The sequence below is a fragment of the Nicotiana tomentosiformis genome, chromosome 6 (assembly GCF_000390325.3).
Source record: "Nicotiana tomentosiformis chromosome 6, ASM39032v3, whole genome shotgun sequence".
Taxonomy (NCBI): domain Eukaryota; kingdom Viridiplantae; phylum Streptophyta; class Magnoliopsida; order Solanales; family Solanaceae; genus Nicotiana; species Nicotiana tomentosiformis.
In genome coordinates this window covers 148840608-148861261 of record NC_090817.1, presented here as the reverse complement: position 1 = coordinate 148861261, position 20654 = coordinate 148840608, and the positions used below count along the sequence as shown (strand labels likewise).

At 38.1% G+C, this 20654-nt stretch overlaps 3 protein-coding genes across 4 annotated transcripts; 2 read left to right on the top strand and 1 right to left on the bottom strand.

Annotated features, from left to right (window-relative positions):
- Positions 1-1155: 1155 nt before the first annotated feature.
- On the top strand, positions 1156-8253 carry LOC104092728 (beta-glucosidase 11-like). 2 transcript variants are annotated; one of them, XM_009598393.4, is made up of 13 exons: positions 1156-1406; positions 1486-1549; positions 2443-2498; positions 2578-2653; positions 2744-2815; positions 2989-3076; positions 3187-3445; positions 3543-3658; positions 3808-4028; positions 7075-7106; positions 7186-7273; positions 7424-7514; positions 7906-8253. In XM_009598393.4, exons 1-13 carry the CDS (start codon positions 1263-1265, stop codon positions 8138-8140), a joined length of 1542 nt encoding a protein of 513 aa, XP_009596688.1. In that variant the 5' UTR covers positions 1156-1262; the 3' UTR covers positions 8141-8253. The 2 variants fall into 2 exon arrangements, with proteins under 2 accessions (XP_009596688.1, XP_018625165.1); XM_018769649.3 differs by having other exon boundaries at positions 1265-1406; positions 1490-1549.
- A 3792-nt stretch (positions 8254-12045) lies between these two features.
- Positions 12046-12498, top strand: LOC138894924 (uncharacterized). The gene has a single exon (XM_070179662.1). The coding sequence runs from the start codon at positions 12046-12048 to the stop codon at positions 12496-12498; it is 453 nt and encodes a 150-aa protein (XP_070035763.1).
- A 5425-nt stretch (positions 12499-17923) lies between these two features.
- On the bottom strand, positions 17924-20406 carry LOC104092730 (universal stress protein PHOS34). Its single transcript, XM_009598396.4, has 4 exons — positions 19831-20406; positions 19608-19702; positions 18630-18751; positions 17924-18199 (listed from the first exon to the last, which is right to left on the bottom strand). Exons 1-4 carry the CDS (start codon positions 20018-20020, stop codon positions 18112-18114), a joined length of 495 nt encoding a protein of 164 aa, XP_009596691.1. The 5' UTR covers positions 20021-20406; the 3' UTR covers positions 17924-18111.
- Between the last annotated feature and the right edge of the window lie 248 nt (positions 20407-20654).

Below are 20654 nucleotides of genomic sequence, written 5' to 3'. Positions count from 1 at the left end.
TGATAAAAATTTGAGATCACTAGACAATGAGAATCTTTAAAAACACATTTCTTTAGTTTCGAAAGTTCCTTAAAATACATTGATGGTTTAAACTTATTTTTAAATAAAAGTGTTAAGGTAAATAGTACAACTAGGAAACAATACTCTAATCTATATGCTCAATTAGATAGCAAAACTTGATTTTTCTCCAAATGCATATAGTACTTATAAGAAAATGTTAACAGTTTCTGTAGTGTTACATATGCAAAGAAGTTTTTCAAAATTAAAATAGATAAAATTTTACCTAAGATCGACAATATAGCAAGAGAGATTAAATGTATTAGTTATATTATCAATTCAAAAAAAATTATTAAACAAAATTGATCATTAATAAATTATTAATAGCTTTTCATCTCAAAAGTTTAGAAAAATAGACATCAAATAAAATTATATACAAAAAAATTTAAAAAAATAAATTAAAGTTTCTCAGGAAGATTTAATTTTAGTCCACCAATTGCCTTGAGTTGCCTCGATGGGAATAAGTGTTGATACATGCTTTAAATAGACAAAAAGTAGGATGCGAACCTTTTTTTGTCACGTCACTCGTACTTGCCCACAATCACAATTGAAATGACGCTTCAAGAATATTTCAGTCATACTAAATATATATTTAAAAAGTAATAAGGTGTTTTTCTAAATTTATAAGCGGATCAAACTGGTTTATATGTATTTTTTAACTTATTTATGCGTTTGGAAGATATTCAAAGTGCTTATAAGTTAAAATCAGTCATAACTTATAAATTGGTCATCATCAATTTATGACTTTTAGCTAATAAGCGTTTTTAATTTTGATCAATACTTTTATTAGTTTATCCTTAATAATATTTTTTAATTCACCTAATATTTTTCTAAAATAAATTTTGTAACTTCGTTTCATTCCATATTGGTTGTTCTATCTTTTTTGTTTACAAAGAAAGTGGTCAACTAGATCCTTGGTAAAAACATTTGTTTTGGAAACAGCTACCGTGCCCATTTAAGCATTATGATTGAATTAACCAAAAATATTTACTAATTAATCCAGTCTAAAGTATATAATTCAGTGGTGGAGATTCACTCACGTCTATGTTTATGGTTTTCTCCTATGATCGCTATGATTGTATCTTTGGCCTTTTCTGCAAGCTGCTTAGTAGTAGATAACAGAGTGGTCTTAGTTAGAGATTGGCCACACATTCATTAATTAGTACCAAAACCTTAGAGTGGAACACAGGCAAAAGACGAGAAGGATGCAGCAGCGTCTCGACTTGCTTGTTTTGGTGGCACTGCACTTTGCCGTTGTAGTGTTTGGTGCCGGTGGCGGTGATGATGATTTTAGCAGAAACGACTTCCCTGCTTCTTTCGTTTTCGGTTCCGGTTCTTCTGCTTATCAAGTCAGTAATCCAATTTTGATTGGTAAATATTGGATTTCTCACGATCGACTACTTTAATTTGTTCGGCCAAAATTTGAAGGTAGAAGGGGCAGCATTTGAAGATGGACGGAAGCCTAGCATTTGGGATACCTTTTCTCATGCTGGTCTGTTTTCTTTAATCTTTTCCCCCAATTTAATTGATTATATATGTTCCTCTCGCCTTAACACTACTTCACATTGTGGTTATTTAATAAATCTACTACTCCTATCAAAGTTGATACTGTAAAAAGTAGTATAGTGTTTTCTACTTATTCCAGTTTCATATCCATGTTATATAGATTAATAGTTGATAGTTGCAAAAATGCATGATGTTATAAAAGTATGCTGATTGAAAGAGTGAAAGGAAAACTTAAAAGGATTATTACCAAAACCACAATATTACCGGTCTACTTCTAACAAGATTACAACAACAACAACAACAACCCAATAAAATTTTACGGGCGAGAGGTCTAGGGGAGGGTAGTGTGTACGCAGGCCTTACCCCTACCCAGTGGCGGGCCCAGGATTTTGTGCAAGCGGGTTCAATCTTAGAAGTATATAACTTTAGTCGTAAAATAGTAGTTGTCAAGTGGGTTCAATAAAATATTTATACAAAATTTACGCAGCTTTAATCCTAATTTATACATATACATAGTATTATTTTTTGATGAAGCGGGTTCAGTTGAACCCGTTTGCTACCACGTGCGTCCGCCACTACCCCTACCCCGATGGAGTAGAGAGGTTGTTTTCGATAGACGCTCGGCTCGAGAAACTTCTAACAAGATTAAAGCTCCAAATTAAAATCACCATCCGGACCAATTAAAATTAGTCATTTCCAGACAGTGTAATATGATTATGGTTAATGGTAGTTTTTCCTTCCATAGTCAAGACTATGCGGTTTCCTTCGGACAGCTGATTCTCTGAATCCCATAAGCAGATCTCGGATGTTGGGGCCACCATGCTTCAGATAATTAGAACAGCAAGTCGCATTAATTATCCAAGATTATATAATTTCCAGGTGCATACAATGGAGCCAATGGGGATGTAGCTTGTGATGCATACCACAAATACAAGGTATAGACGGATGGAATCAACTTTGAGTTCACATAATTGATGATCAATTTGATTGCCCTCGAAAATTACCTGATTCCAGGAAGATGTACAACTCATGGTTGACACTGGATTAGAAGCCTACAGGTTTTCCATTTCGTGGTCGAGACTTATTCCTAGTAAGCTTTATTATCGCACTGCTCAGGAACCTTACATTATCTTATACTTGTGTTTTCTTTCTTCTCATACTTGGGTTTTGTTCTGTTTAGATGGAAGGGGACCTGTCAATCCAAAGGGGTTACAGTATTACAATAATCTCATCAATGAACTTGTCAGTCATGGTTAATACATTTCCTTGTACACTACTTTTCTATCTTTTCAGTTGAAAGTTTGAACATATTTTCTTGCTGTTAAGAGATCTGGAATCGCACCTCCAAAGTGCTAGTAAGTAAAACATCTAACAATTGGCTGATGGGCTCCATGTTATGCTTATTGTATATTCTCAAAATTGTAGGAATTCAACCACATGTTACACTATGTCACGATGATCTGCCACAAGTACTTGAAGATGAATACGGTGGATGGCTAAGTCAAAAAATAATGTATGCTGAATACTTTCCACCTTGTAATTCTTCGAAAATTAGGAGATATTCTGCATATATTCTACGACATCTGACTGATTTCAACTTGACAATTCATATTATCCTTTTAGCAATGACTTCATTGCATATGCGGATATTTGCTTCAAGGAATTTGGTGATAGGGTTTTGCATTGGACAACTGTGAATGAGGCCAATGTATTCGCTTTGGGTGGTTATGATTTGGGATTTACACCCCCAGGGCGCTGTTCCCCACATGTTGGAATTGGACCTTGCTCTAGAGGCAACTCTTCAACCGAGCCATACATAGTAGCTCACAATATGCTGCTTACTCATTCATCTGTTTTCAGATTGTACAAGAGAAAGTACAAGGTGTCATCATTGAGTTCATTTCAAAATAACTTGTGACTATTACTGAGTTCCCAAAACGAAATAACAAAAAAAAAACACTAACATATTTGCAATGCAGTCAACACAGCATGGTTTTGTGGGATTAAATATCTTTGCATATCGGTTTATTCCTCATACAAATGCAACGGCAGATGAAGTTGCAACTCTGCGAGCTTATGCTTTCTACCTGGGTTGGTGAGAGCACAATTTGCTTTGGCCTATTAACATAACATATCCTCAAATTTAAGATACTCTGCACTAAGGAACTACGTATTCATTTACTGCACAAATGTGTGGTTGTGCTTAATTATTTGGTTTCATTTTATTTCTCATCTCCACTGCAGGTTTATCAGTCCCTTGATATTTGGAGACTATCCTGTCACAATGAAGGGTAGGGTCGGCTCGAGAATGCCCACCTTCACCAGACAAGAATCTGAGCAAGTTAAGGGTGCTATAGACTTCATAAGCCTCAACCATTATACTACATTGCCTGTTAAAGACCGGCCGAGTGCCTTTGAAAGAGATTATAGGGACTTCAATACCGATGCAGAAGCACAATTAATATGTAAGTGGCTGATGCTACCTGAATAGAGATACTTTGACATTTGAAGATCATAGTTGTGTTTGCTGATAAAGTTAATCTAATGATAAAGTTGAAAAAATCCATATGAGAGGAGCAATGTCACGACCCATTTTCTGAACAAGCCGTGACTGTCACCCGGTCGTTAAATTTGACCGAGCGAACTATCTGTGCTTATCAAAACTATTATAACCTCATACTTTATATGCAACAAGGCAATACTATAACCAAATACTTTTAATTAATTTGAATATCTAAAATAAATCAACTCCAAAACTTTATTCATAGTAACTACTGAAATACTGCAAAGTTATTATAAAAAACACCTGAATTTTAACCCACCGACTGTGCCTATGAAGCCTTTACTGATAAACTGACGCACTGTTCAGGACATGAGATTGTCTGACTAGTTCTCCCAGTAAACAAAGAAATAGCTCAATAACGATGACTTAAAGGAATACTTCACAAACAAAAGCGGAGCTCACCAATAGCATTGGAAGTGAGGGAAGTCTTAACTTGTAGCCTGCTCGCCTGCAAAATCAGTTCCTACGTTGTACCGCAGACTAACGCAGGTTCCCAAAAGAGAACATCGGTACCATCTATTGTACTCAGTGAGTCTCAACGACAGGGGACGAAACTTTAATAAAATATATATTACAAACAAATATTCTAAATGCATGGAAAACATAAAGTTTTTATGAACAATTTTAAAATAACTACATAACAACAGTTTATGAATATTCTAAAAGAAATTCTTTTCTTTTTCTTTCTTATAAAAAAAAAATACTTCACTTTATGCTTCGGGAGTTCCAACTATCCTGACTTCTTTTTGTCTTAGTCACCGTGTGATCGGCACTGGTTCGATCCCAACCTGATCGAATAGGCCCAATTCACGAGGTGCAACTCGCTTCATGGTTCTCAGCGCTCATATATCATACCTTAGCATGGCTAGGCAAATTCTCGACAACGAGACCTTCGACTCGTGTGCTCCCTACTTTGGCACAAGTAGTTTCAGGAAGTCAACGCCTTGGTCAACACTCTATGCCTGGACGATGACCCCTTCTCAGAATAGAGGATACTCCCAAAAATCTTACCTTTCTAAAACTTCTTCTTGTGACTTTTCAAGTCTAAATCTTGTTTGAAAGTGATCTATCAGTATTCATTATAATATTCTTGAGTGTATGCATAGCATAAGCAACAACAACAATAACAACATGTTCAGTATAATTCCACGAGTGGGGTCTAGGGTGTGTACGCAGACCTTACCCCTACCTAGAGGGGTAGAGAGGCTGTTTCCGATATACCCTCGGCTCAAGATAAGGTGGAAAGGAAGAAAAGGGAAGAAGAAGAAGAAGAAAGAAGGGGGGGAGAAAGAAAGACGATAAGGAAAAAGAGGAGAGAAAGTAGCATCAGATAGTAACAATCATGGAACATCAATTTCAGTAAAACGAAGAAAAAGTAGAGCATCAAATAGTAACAATCAGGGAGCAATAATTTTCAAGAGCGATTTTCAAAAAACAATGGACGTGGTTGCTAAGTACTAGATATAATAACAAACTAAAAGGAAGTAACTTTCAACCAAAAACAAGAAGATTACTAGTACTACTGGTAAACCTAGGAGAAACTCACAACTACCTGCCAACCCATCATCTTAATCCTCGACCTCCACATCTTTCTATCCCTAGTCATATCCTCGGTTAGGTGAAGCACCGACATGTCCTGCCTAATCACCTAATCACCTCTTCTCAATATTTTCTTGGCCTACCCCTGCCCTTCCTCAAGCCCGCCATGGTCAACCTCTCACACCTCCTGACCGGGCATCTATGTCTCTCCTTCTCACATGCCCAAACTATCGCAACCTCGATTCCCGCAACTTTGCTTCCACGGATGCCACTCCCACCTTGTCCCTAATAACTTCATTCCTGATCTTGTCTATCCTCGTATGTCCACACATCCATCTCAACATCCTCATTTCAGCTGCGCTTAAAGTATTTTTAATAGTTCTATCTAACTCTTGAAACTTTAACATGTAAGATTATGTAATAAAGTATAAAGATATGGAAAATAGATGATTATACTTCTCGAGTAAAATATATAAGCTTTAACTATAATATACTTAGTCAACATGTATTTACTCGTTCCAATTAAGCACACGTTGACTCTTTAAAATGTTTTATCAAACACTTTTGTGGGCATGTTTTTGTGAGTAGAACCACTTTGGTAAAGGATTATATCCACTCACTTCAAAACTCCTCGAGCCAATACGTAGGTCCCAGTTCAATTTATACCTGTCAAACAATCGATTATACAACATCCAGTGCATTTTAATTAATTTCAAAGTATCACCCCTAAAGAAAGAAGAGAATTAACAATTCAATTTTTCCCTACTACTATTGTAGGATAGTTGACAATAGGAAATTTTATATACCTGAGTTCAATAACTAGTGATTTGTAAAGAAACCCAGAACTTTTAGTTGCCTGCGTGAGTATGTTTCGTGGTTGCCTCTGTTTGTAGCGTTCTGTTTACTTTTCTTTGTATAAGGCTTTTTAAGCCTTTTGCCTTTTAAAAGGAAAATACGTTTCTTGCCATTTCGTCCAAGGCTTTAAGCCTTTGCTTACAACACTACTTTATGAGCTTCAGGTTAATCCTTATGTGCTCTTTTTTTTTTTGTTCTTTTGTTCTTTTGTTTTTTGTTTGTTTTGACTTAACTATTAATTAATGATACTCACTTTTAATAATTAATAATATAAAAATTATTAATATTTCCCTAATTGTACATCCAATTATTTATAAATAGAGAAGTAACTCAAAAGTCAATAACAAGGGTTTAAATCCGTAATAGAAGTATAATTTTTATGCACTCAAGTCAAGATAAAAAAAAAATCAAATTCTATATTGAGCGTGTCTTGAAAGTTTTATAGATTTGAGGAATGTTACAAGCAATGCAAGTTTTCTAGTTGATGTCGTCAGTATTTCTCTGTTATGGAATTGTTCATATCAAGAAATTCACTACTTTATCTCTTTAAACAGTTGAGCAAGCTGGTGTTACACCCAAAGGCGAGGTGAGGCTTGGGACATGCATGATCTTTAGATGCACCTTAGCGTTATTTTATCTGTTATTCACAAGTTGTTTTGACTCAGTATCCATGGACACAACCGGGTCTCCAAGCAGTATTGGAGTACTTCAAGAAAACTTATGGCAACCTACCAATTTACATTCATGAAAATGGTTCGTTTTTCTCCCTCTCTTGACGCTTGTGAATATTTGAGTACATGAAAGTTGCTTTAGAGGCTTTGACAACTCAGTAAAGCACAGAGCTTTCTTTGAACCTCATGAATCAGTGTTTTCTGAGAAGCTTAGCATGATTTCTGTTGGCAGGTCAGACGACGCCACGAAACGCGACACTAAATGATACGGGTAGAGTAGAATATCTGCATGCTTATATCAGGAATTTGCTTGATGCTATGAGGTAAGCCCCTCCCACGTCATGGAAGCATTTGTTATTAGTTATAACTCATTGACTGCAGAACTATAGACTTGTTCCTTATGTCTTCGGTTAAAAGAACACTAGTCTGAACTTGCATATTTGTATAGTTAATCTTCATATTCTAGCCATTGATCAGGATGTGTTTCTTTTTCTCATACTCTGTGTGGGTTGGCTTTTTAACACTTGTTGCCGCAGAAAGGTTTTGTATCATCTAATCAATTTAAAATGTCTTCTCTGTCCTAAACTATTTGAGCTGATCTTCACTAGTATTATCTTTTGGATGGAGGGTCTAACAATTATATTAGGTGTTTTTGGCCGTTCTTTCTGATATGTTTGCCATTTATCCCCACAATACCTTGTTATGATATGATAGGAATGGATCAAATGTCAGAGGCTACTTCTCATGGTCATTCTTGGATGGTTTGGAGTTATTGGATGGATATGAATCAGCGTATGGCCTATACTACGTGGATTTGGACGACAAAAATTTAACAAGATATCCAAAGCTTTCTCAACAATGGTACTCCAATTTCTTAAAGGGAAAAAGTCGCAAATCTAATGTGAATCTTGAAATTGGGAAGGAAGTAATCTCATTCTTCAGAGTCTGAATTTTCTTCATAATTATCTCGTGGTTGTATGTCAACCTAACTGTGGGATTCCTAGTTATTATTTCTGCCAGTCCTTGCATACAATAATACATCAGCTGACTTTTCCTTCTAAAGTGGTTGCTTACTTTGGTGATATGCTATGGTTTTTTTCCACGTTGCCATTTGTTCACGGTGTAAAGACCAATCCCAATAGTAAAGTAGTAGTAATTTGGTTTTGGGAAAACCTCGAGGCTCATTCTAGTTCACAACTTGGAAAAGCAAGTAACTTAATAAGGTAACTATCATTAATTACGATCCTAGAACAAAAGGGTGTTGGAGTTGCATGAAGTGCATTTGGGCCTGGCCCAGTTTATTTATGAACGGTTGTAGAGCCTTAGTCTTAGTTAGTTAGTCTTAGTTTTATTCATTGAGTTGTAAATGAGGCCCAAAATATATAAGAGAGGCAGAGAACATTCCAGATCAATTTTGGTCAGATTTTTTAGTACAGAATGCAAGTTCTTTTCTCCCGTTTCTCTTCCTCTTTACATTTCACAAAACCCTAACTACAATCTGTCAATTTCTTTCGATTTTAATGGCTTAACATGGTATCTGTCATGACCCAAAACTAACCCCTGTCGTGATGGCGCCTATCGTGGAACTAGGCAAGCCGACTCATTTCCAAAACAAATCGATATTTTCATTTTAAAGATAATTTCAAGGTTATTTAACATAAACCTTCATTTAAAGAGTTCAAATCAAAGAAAACAGAAGTGCGGAAAAGAAAAGCCCGACATCGGGGTATCACTAGTCATGAGCACATACTACAATCTGTCTAACAATATCAAGGCTAACTTAGCCCGGAAAATAGCTAAATACAACTAGAGGAAGATAAGAGGGAGAAGAGCAGGGGCTGCGATCGCCAAACAGCTACCTTGCTATCTCCAAGAAAAATCTGCAACCAAAACACTCAATAATCGCTATCGTGTCCAGCTACACCTGAATCTGCACACAAGGTGCAGGGAGTAACGTGAGTATGCCAACTCAGTAAATAACAACAATAAATAAAGAATGAGCAGTAGTGACGAGCAATAAAGCATATAACATTTATATCATGAAATCTCAGTAAAGTACAACATGTTTTAAAAATCAGTGTTTGAATCAAATCATCTCGTTTAAACCCAGTTCCAGTAAAAATCATTTAAAGATATTTGTCCAACAGTTTTTCAAACAAAGGCTCAATGCAAAGGTGAGCAAAAATGATGAAATAATAAACAGCCCCTCGGGCAAAACATCACTCATATACAGCCCCCGGCAAACCTCACAGTCACTCGTGCCACTCGGGCATACCTCACAATCACTCTTACCACTCGGGCATACCTCACAATCACTCTTGCCTCCCTGTCACTCAGCACTCGACACTCGGCACTCGCACTCAGTAGGTACATCCGCTCACTGGGGGTGTGTACAGACTCCGGAGGGGCTCCTTCAAGCGCTATAATCTGCACGAACAACTCACGTGCGATAATAATAAAGTATGCTGCAGGCGGGCAGCCCCGATCCACACTCATCCTCACAAATCAGGCCCTCGGCCTCACTTAGTCATAAAGTATGCTACAGGCGGGCAGCCCCGATCCACACTCATCCTCACAAATCAGGCCACTCGGGCATTTCAGTAAAACAGGGCATTCGGCCCGAAACATTTATATGCATCAAAATAGAGTCATAAAATTGAGTTATGCGGTAAACAAGTATAAACATGACTGAGTATAGATTTTCAATCGAAAACAGTGAGAGGATGGTAAGAAACAGCCCCTAAGGGTCCAAACAGCATTGGCGCAAGGCCCAAACATGGCATTCAGCCCAATTTACAGAAAATCTTTCTAAAACATATAAGTATCAATGGTTTCAACAAAGTATGCAACTTTACAGTTGCTACGGGACGGACCAAGTCACAAATTCCCAATAGTGCAAGCCCACACGCCCGTCACCTAGCATGTGCGTCACTTCAAAATAGTAAAATGATACGAAATCCGGGGTTTCATACCCTCAGGACTAGATTTACAATCGTTACTTACCTCAAACCGGTCAAATCTCTAACCCGCAATGATCTTGCCTATGGACTCGGCCTCCAAATACTCCGAATCTATTCACAATCAGTACAATACCATCAATACGCGCCAATCGGATGAATTCCACAAGAAAAACTACAAAATTAGACCAAAATCCGAAATTGGCTCAAAAATCGCCTGTGGGGCCCACGTTTCGGAACCAGACAAAAGTTACAAAATTCGAAAGCCCATTCAATCACGAGTCTACCCATACCAATTTTACCAAAATCCGACCTCAACTCGACCCTCAAATCTACAAATCTTATTTCTAAATTTCTAAGTTCCAATCTCCGATTTACACCTCAAAATCATGTAATCTAGTCGGATTATTCGATGATAATTCAATATTATGGAGTAGAAATGATCACAAGGGACTTACCTTAAGTTTTCCTTGAAAATATATCAAAAATCGCCTCTCCCCAAGCTCCAATTTGTCAAAAATGGCAAATGGGATGAAGTCCCTATTTTTATAATTCTGCCCAGACATCCTCGGTTCTGCCTCGATCTTGGCCTTCGATCGAGGTCCTCGATCCTGGCCCTCGATTATGTCTTCGACCGTGACCCTCGACCCTGGGCTCGATCATGCCTTCGATCGTGGCCCTCGACTCTGGGCTCGATCGTGGCCCTCGACCCTGAGCTCGATCTGGGCTTCGATCGTGGCCCTCGACCCTGAGCTCGATCTGGGCAGAAGCAATTTCCAACAGAAGGAAATTGCAGTAGCTGTTCTAGTTCAATTTTTGATCCGTTAACCATCTGAAACCCACCCGTGACCCTCGGGACCTCAACCAAATATACCAAAAAGTCCTAAAACATCATACGAACTTAGTCAAATCCTCAAATCACCTCAAACAACGCTAAAACCATGAATTACACCCCAATTCAAGCCTAATGAACTTTGAAATTTCTAATTTCTACAAACAATTCCATAACCTATCAAAACACGTCCGGTTGAACTCAAATTTTGCACACAAGTCCTAAATGACATAACAGAGGTATTCCAATTTTCAGAATCGGATTCCGACCCCGATATCAAAAAGTCAACCCCCGGTCAAACTTCTCAAAAATAAAACTTTCGGCATTTCAAGCCTAATTCCTCTACGGACTTCCAAATAATATTTCGGACACCCTCCTAAGCTCAAAATCACCATACGGAGCTATTGGAATCATCAAAATTCAAATCCGAGGTCGTTTACACATAGGTCCATATCCGGTCCACTTTTCTAACTAAAATTTTCAATTATGAGACTAAGTATCTCATTTCACTCCGAGTTCCTTCCGGACTCGAACCAACTAACCCGATATAACATAATATAGCTGAATAACACAAAAAAGAAGTAGGAATGGGAAAAACGAGGTTATAACTCTCGAAACGACCGGTCAGGTCGTTATAGTATCAGAGCCATGAGTTCGTTAGTTCCCGACGTCCTCTACCTAGCGATGTTACCCTCGTATGCTATTATCAAGGATTTCGTCTTCGTCGAAGATTTTTGATTTTTCTGATTTTCGTTGAAATTTTTCGGTTTTCGCAGTGATTCTCTTCTCCTTTACTGTCGGAGCTGCGTTATTGAGTTGGAATCTCTGGCGCTCCAGCAATTTTTGGTTTTGTTTTTTCACATCTAGGGTTTTGAGCACTTCGATTGGGATTTCGCTTGTAATTCCGTCTGCTGTGCATTTTTCCTATCAAGGTCTTTGCTTCTTCAGGTCGCGAAGAAGTTTGGTATATTCGCTCCTTGCTTAATATCTTGCATTTACTGTGGTGTAGTCATTTCGTCGGCATATTATCTGTGCAATGTTTTTTGGATAATCTGGTCTGCTATCATGGTTAATTCTGATTCTGGGGTGACTTTCGCTACTACATATATTCCTGAGCCCTCTAGTCCACTGTTTCTTCTCCCGTTTGATGTCCCTAGTGCGTGTCTTGTTGCTGTCCCATTTTCGGGCACTGGATTTGGGGGATGGAAGCGTAGTATGATGGTGTCTTTGTCTGCTAGAAACAAAATAGGCTTCATAGATGGGTCTTGTGCTAAGCCTGCTGTGAATTCCCCTCAATATCGGCAATGGGACAGGTGTAATAATATGGTAATATTATGGTTAATCAACTCATTATTCCCAGACATAGCTGAGAGTGTGCAGTATTCTGAGACAGCTGAAAGTATATGGAAACAATTAAACAACAGATATGGGGTTGTTAATGGAACCAAAGTTTTTGAAATAAAGAGAGCTTTCTTCTACTATCAGGGTTCTCTTGACATTGCATCGTATTTCAATTAAACTTAAGAACTATGGGATGAATTGGGGCTATGCGCAACAGTCATGCAAACTCCTATAATTGTCTTGCTAAAGAGGGTCTTCAAAAGGAAAAAGAAGAAGATAAAGTACATCAATTCCTTATGGGTCTAAATGAGGTATATGTAGGGGTTAGAAGCAATATTTTGATGATGCAACCACTAACATCCCTTGATAATGTGTATAACATCCTATTACAAGATGAAAAACAGAGACAAGTTGTCCCTATCACTCAGTTCAACTCAGAATCAGCCTCTTTTAATGCAAATTCCAACAAAATTCTTCCTCAATTTCTATCTCAAAAACATTATGCACAGAGGGTAAATTTTGATCAGAACATCCAGAAAACCAATTTTGATCAGAATAAAGCCTCTTTGTCCTGCAAATACTGCAAGAAGCCCGGCCATACTATTGAAAAATGTTATAAACTCCATGGCTTTCCTCCAAACTTCAAGTTCACAAAGGGTAAAAGGATTGGTACTGTTGCAAGTGTTGAAGGCCAGCCTTCTGGGACCTCTGATTCTGCTGCATTGTATTCCTCATCTAGACATGAGTCTTTAGTTCCTGGTCTCACCAAAGAACAATACTCTCAGCTGCTTAATTTGCTTCAGCATTCTACACTAGGTGAATCCAATTCTCAGCATGTCCTCATGGGTTCTGCCAACTTTGCTGGTAATACTTCTTCTTTGCCTTTGTGTCTAAATGATAGTTCTACTGTGCGTATGTTAACTAGTGTATCTAGAAGGGTATGTATAGTGGATTCTGGAGCAACTGATCATATGACCTCTAATAAAAATCTACTTTTTAACATAACACCTCTTCATGTACCTTACTTAGTCTCCTTACCTAATGGTTACAAGGTTAAGGTTACCTGTACAAGTTCCCTTACTTTGCTACCATCTTTCACTCTACACCATGTGCTGTACATTCCTACTTTCCATTACAACTTGATTTCAGTCAGTAAGTTGATTGGACAATTCAATTGTTATGTCATATTCACTTCTTTTTCATGTATACTTCTACAGGCCCATTCTATGAAGAAGCTTCTGGAACTTGGTAGAATGGACCAAGGATTATACAAATTCCATCTTCCCTGTTTCTGCACTTTCTAATTTTGTTGTTTCTGAAAACTCTGTTTTTACTTTCAATAATGTGGTACAGGTGCTGAACCTTCATTGAATGCAAATATACATGTGAATTCTAATTTTGTTGCCCCTTCTATCTCTTGTAGTGCTCAAGATGCAATGAATAAGAATGATATTCTTTGGCATCACAGATTGGGGCATGTCCCTTTTGTGCAAATGAAACATATTTCTTCTATTTCTCATGATTTGTCATCTAAACAATCTTTTATATGTCATGTTTGTCCTTTAGCTAGACAACCTAGATTACCTTTCCAAGATAGCTCTTCTCTTTCCACATCACTTTTTCAACTTATCCATGTTGACACTTGGGGACCTTACCATACTCAAACATATTCTGGAGCAAAGTATTTTTTAACAATAGTCGATGATTACAGCAGGGCAACCTGGACACATTTAATACATTCTAAAAGTTATGCTTTCACTCTACTTAAAGCATTTATTGTCATGGTAAAGACTCAATTTAAACTCTTTGTCCAGAAGGTTAGAAGTGACAATGCTCTAGAGCTTGGGTCTTCTAACTCAGCCATTCAATTCTTTTCTGATAATGGCATCATCCACCAAACTACTTGTCCCCACACACCACAACAAAATGGTGTGGTTGAGAGTAAATATAAACACTTACTTGAAACTTCAAGTGCTTTGCTGTTTCAATCCAAACTCCCTGTCAAGTTTTGGGGAGATTGTGTTTTAACATCAACTTACCTTATAACTAGATTTTCCTCTTCAGTCTTATCTCACAAAACTTCTTTTGAATTATTGTATGGAGTTGCTCCTTCTTATTCCCACTTGAAATCTTTTGGCTGCCTTTGCTATACCACAGTCCCTAAGTGTCAGAGGGATAAGTTTCAACCTAGAGCTTTTTCTTGTGTTTTCATTGGGTATCCATTTGCTAAAAAGGGTTACAAATTATACAATTTACAAACTAAGTCTGTTCTGTTCTCCAGAGATATTGTATTTCATGAATCTATATTTCCTTATGTTATTTCTTCTTCTGCCCCTATCTCTTCTACATTCTATGATGCTCATGTTGTGCCTCATCTTGTTTCACCATCAGATGTTCCTTTACCTTCTCCTGTTACTTCACACACTTCTACTAGTCCCCTGCCTGCTCCTGCTACATCTTCTGATATCTCTTCCCCTCCTGATAACATGGATGCTCCCACTACATCTTGTGATGACTCTTCCTCCACTGATGACATGGGTTCATCTGTTCTTGAGCTTAGAAAGAGCTCTAGAACCCATCAATTTCCTTCTCATTTGAAGGACTACATTGTTCAGCTTCCTCATTTTGTTTCCTGCTCCACCACTGCCTCTCTTTCAGCCTCACAACCTGCTGCAGTAGAGTCTCATTCATACACTCAAGCTATTTCCATACCAACTTGGCAAGAGGCTATGAGTAAAGAGTTTGAGGCTCTAGAGGCAAATCAGACTTGGACAATTGTTGAATTGCCCCCGGGAAAGAGGCCAATAGGGTGTAAATGGATGTACAAAATCAAATATAAGGCTGATGGGAGTGTTGAAAGGTATAAAGCAAGATTAGTGGTTAGAGGTGATACCCAGGTAGAGGGTGTTGACTTTACCGAGACTTTTTCTCCTGTAGTTAAGATGTGTACCATTAGATGTTTGGTTGATGTTGCTGTTAAAAAATAATGGCCCCTATTTCAGTTAGATGTTAATAATGCCTTTTTGCATGGGGATTTAGATGAGGAGGTGTATATGAAGCTCCCTCCCGGTCTTTCTGTTAGTTCATCTTTTGGGACTGCTCCCTTGGTTTGCAAGTTACAAAAGTCCCTTTATGGGCTACGACAAACCTCTAGACAGTGGTATGACAAGTTGTCGCAAGCTCTTTGTTCTAGAGGATACAGCCACTCACTAAATGACTATTCTTTATTTGTTAAGAAATATGAATTTTCCACAGTTTTTCTTGTTGCTTACGTAGATGATATTATTTTGATTGGGGATGACTTTTCTGAAATTTCTGCCCTCAAAATTTTTCTCCATGCCCAGTTTAAGATCAAAGATTTGGGGTTGCTGCATTATTTTCTGGGTATCGAAGTATGTTATCACACATCAGGTGTTCTTTTGTATCAAAGGAAGTTTGTTTCTGATTTGCTTAATGAGTATAACTGTAGTGAAGTGTCTCCAGTTGGTAGTCCTCTAGAACTTCATCATAAGTTGCATTCTGATGTTGGGGATCTACTTCCTCGACCTGACACCTATAGAAGTTTAATTGGAAAGTTAAATTTTTTGACTCATACCAGGCCAGATCTTTCTTTTGCTGTCCAACATTTAAGTCAATTCTTAAAGACACCTAGAGTTCCACATATGGGTGCTGCCTTGCATGTCTTGCGATACTTAAAGGGCACTTCTGATTTTGGAGTTTTTCTGAATAATTCTCCGGAATTCTCCTTAATTGCTAGCTGTGACAGTGACTGGGCTGCTTGTCATGAGTCTAGATGATATGTTACCGGTTTTTGCATCCAAATGGGTGAGTCTCATCAGTTGGAAGTCTAAAAAATAGCATATTGTTTCTTTGTCCTCAGCTGAGGCAGAATACCGCGCGATGAGCAAAGTGGTAGCTGAATTGGCTTGGTTAGTCAGGCTTTTGGTTGACTTAGGTGTTTCAGTTGGTGGCCCAGTCCTAGTTCTTTGTGACAGCCAAGTTGCGATTCACATTGCAAAGAACCCGGTATTTCATGAGCGTATCAAACACATCGAGGTCGATTGCCATTTTATTCGTACCAAGTTGGCTGATGGGCCTATTTCTTTATCTCATGTTCGTACTTGTTCACAACCATGACATTTTTACCAAGTCTTTAGGTCTGCAACATCGTGCTTTAAATGACAAGTTAGGTGTGTGCCACCCTCCAACTTGAGGGGGTGTTGGAGATACATGAAGTGCATTTGGGCCTGGCCCGGTTTATTTATGAACTGTTGTAGAGCCTTAATCTTAGTTAGTTAGTCTTAGTTTTATTCATTGAGTTGTAAATGAGGCCCAAAATATATAAGAGAGTTAGAGAATATTCCAGATCAGTTTTGGTCAGATTTTTTAGTACAGAATGCAAGGTCTTTTCTCCCATTTCTCTTACTCTTTACATTTCACAAAACCCTAACTACAATCTGTCAATTTCTTTCGATTTTAATGGCTTAACAAAGGGCATGATATTATAGATAGATGTGATGCGGAATGCTGCAGCGTCTAACTGTTCTGATACTTGAAAGAGAGGAATCATAAAGTTTGGACTGCGAAGCATTCAAAGCGGTCAGTTGATTTGTGTACCCGTAGGCATTATTGGAGTTACGTGGGGAAAAGACGTAGACTTTCGTTCTGGCATAGAAAAGTATTTAGCTCCGGCTGTGGTTTTTGTATTATCCCTCTTCTGCGAGGCTCCTGCATTTCCCAAGAAATTAGCACAAAAGTTCCCCTGCCTTGCACCAGTTTGTGGTGGATATAGAGTTTCTCCTTTTGGAGTAGGAATATGCAATTCTAAAGAATGATTCAGCTGGAGTAAAGTGAAGTCGGCTTGTGAGAGAGTGCATTGCAGAGTGTCCGGGCCTAAAGTGTTTCTCGTCTTGTATTTTCTAGCAGAATTCTGTGTCTTTTTACGTTGAGATATTTTATGCACCATTTGGTTCGCTGCTTAGAAGCCTAGTAGCTTTGATTGATCAAAGAGAGGAAAAGTTAAGAGTTGTTGTTCTTATATTAATTAATGGGTTGCATCAGTAAGATATAAGAATGACTTCTCTGTTGCCACCAATTCCCGCCCCTCAGAAATTATTCATGAATCCAACCCATGGGCGAAGCTACATTGTCATAAGGGTGGTCTTCGTTGAAAAATTACTCTATGTATATAGGTAAAATATTAGATTTTAGAGGTATATGACATATTGAACACCCTTTGTCGGAGAATTTTTTTCACTTCTTTCAAGTTTGAACACCCTTGGATAAATTTCTGGCTTCGCCATTCCAACCTCAACTTTTTCCTTTCAACCATCAAAGAAAATTTTCCTTGCAAGGACTGAGCAATAGTCTACCTATTTGATAATCTGAACTTGACAAATGACAGGCGTTCTGGAAAGGATTATGAACAACTAGAAGCGTTTATCTGGGTAAATTCTTGGTATAATAATACTAGGTATCATGTTCATGAAAGCATCTACATATTCAACCCGTGTTAAGCAATAATGGACAGAAAGAGACCGTGATTTATTATAAAGAGTCTGAAATTTAGCCACAATAATGTTACACGGCAGAACAATGAATATGGTTATTAAGATATATTTAGCCACAACCCATGAAAGCATTTACATTGAAAGATATATAAATATGGTTATTAAGAGTCAAACAATCGGATAAATACAGACAATAAAGCAAGTCCTCCACTTGAAGCAATTGATCACAAGCTATAAAACTTGTTCAGACAACAAGAATCAGATACAAATCAGAAAGATATCAAGCCTTGACCTTTGGGCGCTTCACGATCATCACACTGCAGTGGGCATGGTGAGCACAGTAGTCACTTACACTGCCCAAAACAGTCCTGCGGGAAAATTTGCATTATGAATTATTACCAGGAAAATTCTATCATCAACTCAACTAGGACGGAATGGATACAAAAGATTGATATAGTCGACCACAACTAAATTTGGGATTGAGAAGTAGTTAATCAATTGACTAGCAGGAAGGTGTGTAATTTGAGCAGAGTAACTCGTGCTAAGCACCAAGCATTTCATTTTTGCGGCGAAGATAAAAGTTTCAAGTACTATATTAGTCTGTATCCATCCCAATCCAAATAAGAGACCAAATGAACATGTCATTATTTTCCCTTCCAACACCCCGCAAACCCCTTTGTGGTGTAGTTAGATGGAGAGGCAAAGACGGGGCATACAGAAAAAAAAAGAAGGGGAAAAGAACAATATTGCTGCAACTAAAGATTGGTCCATCAAATGTGTGGAATAAAGATAAATTACCTCTTTAGAACGCCATAACCATGACTACCAACAACTAACATAGAGGCATGGTGCTTCTCTACAGCGTCACACAAGACATTCCTAGCATCACCTTCCATAACCTCAACTACAACATCGTTTGCCTGAAAACAATAAGATTTGTTAGGGGAAAACGAGCAATGTTCAGTTGTGAATTTGCAAAATATGCAATCAAAAAGAACTGATAAGATTGGAGATCACTGGATCAGTTCTGAAGATAATTTTGACAACTTATCCAGCTAAAAGATGACATGATCACATCTATTTCTTCTAGAAAAGAAGAGGGGATCCTTAATCAATGATTTGTTTAGTTAGTCCAATAGAACATCCCAACTCTAAATACTACTAGACGACCAAATCAAAAAGTTATAGTACTAAAGTATACTGCTGAAGGAATATTTGCTTGTAAAAAGAAAGAATTTTAAAAAGGTCAGCTTGATGCACTAAGTAATGCGCAGGGTCCGGAGAAGAGGCAGACCACAAGGGTCAATTGTACGCAGCCCTTCCCTGCATTTCTACCGGAGGCTGTTTACACGGCTCGAACCCGTGACCTCCTGGTAGCATGACAACAACTTTACCAGCTACACCAAGACTCCCCTTATAACAAGAAGGAATTTTGAAAGGGAAAAATAGAACAAATACTGGACTTGCATTCTTTTATGAAAAGAAATAAACATTTAGGGAAGGTCAGGATAAATGTGAAAGTGGTATAGGATGTGTCTAATCATGAGCACTTTCTTTCAAAGAAGTGAATTCCTGCTCTTAGGAAGCAGATAATCATTCTCTATTGATTTCTTCCATTGGTTGGACCTTTCTGTCGCTATGGACTGTTAGCTAGACTAGCAAAGTCAAAACAGCCAAACTCTCAATGGGTACAGAATTGGTTCAAATCTTATTCTGGAGCAAAAGTTATGTAATAAAATAAAAGGATTCTTCATTTTAAAAGCAAAAATTGAATACCGATTTAGCAGAACAGATCTGCTTAGCTTTCTCAGCAACCCTAGAAGAAATCTTCCTCAAATCTGCCTCTACATACGGCAATACATCGGCACCTCCTGCAATTTAAACCAACTCACGAATTCATAACCAGACAATCCATTTCTAGTAAAATCGGAAATATAGAGCACATTCGAAAGTGAAATTTTTTAGCTGCTCAGCTCATAATTCAAATAAACATAGATACCAGGACCGGCGAGGCCGATGGCGGAAGTAGCAGTAGGTTTGGCGTGGACGATGATAAGTTTGAAAGGAGCAGCGTGGGAATTAAGTGGAGGGCCAAAGAAGTGATCCAAAATCCACTCTAATGCATAAAAACTGTGTTGGCTGTCATCTAGCCCCACCACCATCACCGGTTTCTCTTCCGCCGTCGCCATTCCAATTACAAGCTTTTCTTTAGCACGAATTAGAAAGCAGAAACTTGACAGGGTTTTTGTTGGCTTTAAGGGAATTTATTCTAACTGAGTAATTTCAAGCTCTAAGAATGGCGACTCTTTCTAGAGAAGAACAGAAACCTTTTGATCTAACCTGTGTTACTTTTGTCGTCTTATGGTAGCGTACCAGAAATGAGAACTGGCTATGAATTACGTACGTATTTTACTTGCATTTACGAATTACGAAACGTGTTATGTACTGTAGGCATAGCAGCCTCTGCGTACAGTGACGTGCAGAAGGATCTACACAGCACTACAAACTTTAATTACGGATATTGATAGTCTTTTCTAGATTAATATAATATTCTTGTTTCTAGTTAGTGTTCAAACACTTCCTTTCATTTTGTCTGTCAAACATTATATTTTAGAAAATGTGTACTTGTTCCATTTCCTTTTGATGCTAATCGGACGGCTCCATCGTCCGAATGGCCCAAGCCCCATGGAAGGGGTACTAGAAAAGGTGAGAGCCCCATTGTGTTCGGACCCTGCCGCACCACGAAGCATTGTCTACGAGTCGGGTTGTTTAGGAATACAGCCTAAATCGAGCGATGAATTATGTCCTAAGGCTAAATACGGA

Coding starts and splice junctions, on each gene's coding strand:
- LOC104092728 (XM_009598393.4), top strand. CDS start 1,263: ATGCAGCAGCGTCTCGACTTGCTTGTTTTGGTGGCACTGCACTTTGCC. Junction 3,077..3,186: donor TGGCTAAGTCAAAAAATAAT/GTATGCTGAATA, acceptor TTATCCTTTTAG/CAATGACTTCATTGCATATG. Junction 3,659..3,807: donor TATGCTTTCTACCTGGGTTG/GTGAGAGCACAA, acceptor TCTCCACTGCAG/GTTTATCAGTCCCTTGATAT.
- LOC138894924 (XM_070179662.1), top strand. CDS start 12,046: ATGGTTAATTCTGATTCTGGGGTGACTTTCGCTACTACATATATTCCT.
- LOC104092730 (XM_009598396.4), bottom strand. CDS start 20,020: ATGGCGACGGCGGAAGAGAAACCGGTGATGGTGGTGGGGCTAGATGAC. Junction 18,752..19,607: donor AGATCTGTTCTGCTAAATCG/GTATTCAATTTT, acceptor TATTGTTTTCAG/GCAAACGATGTTGTAGTTGA. Junction 18,200..18,629: donor GGTTATGGCGTTCTAAAGAG/GTAATTTATCTT, acceptor ATTTTCCCGCAG/GACTGTTTTGGGCAGTGTAA.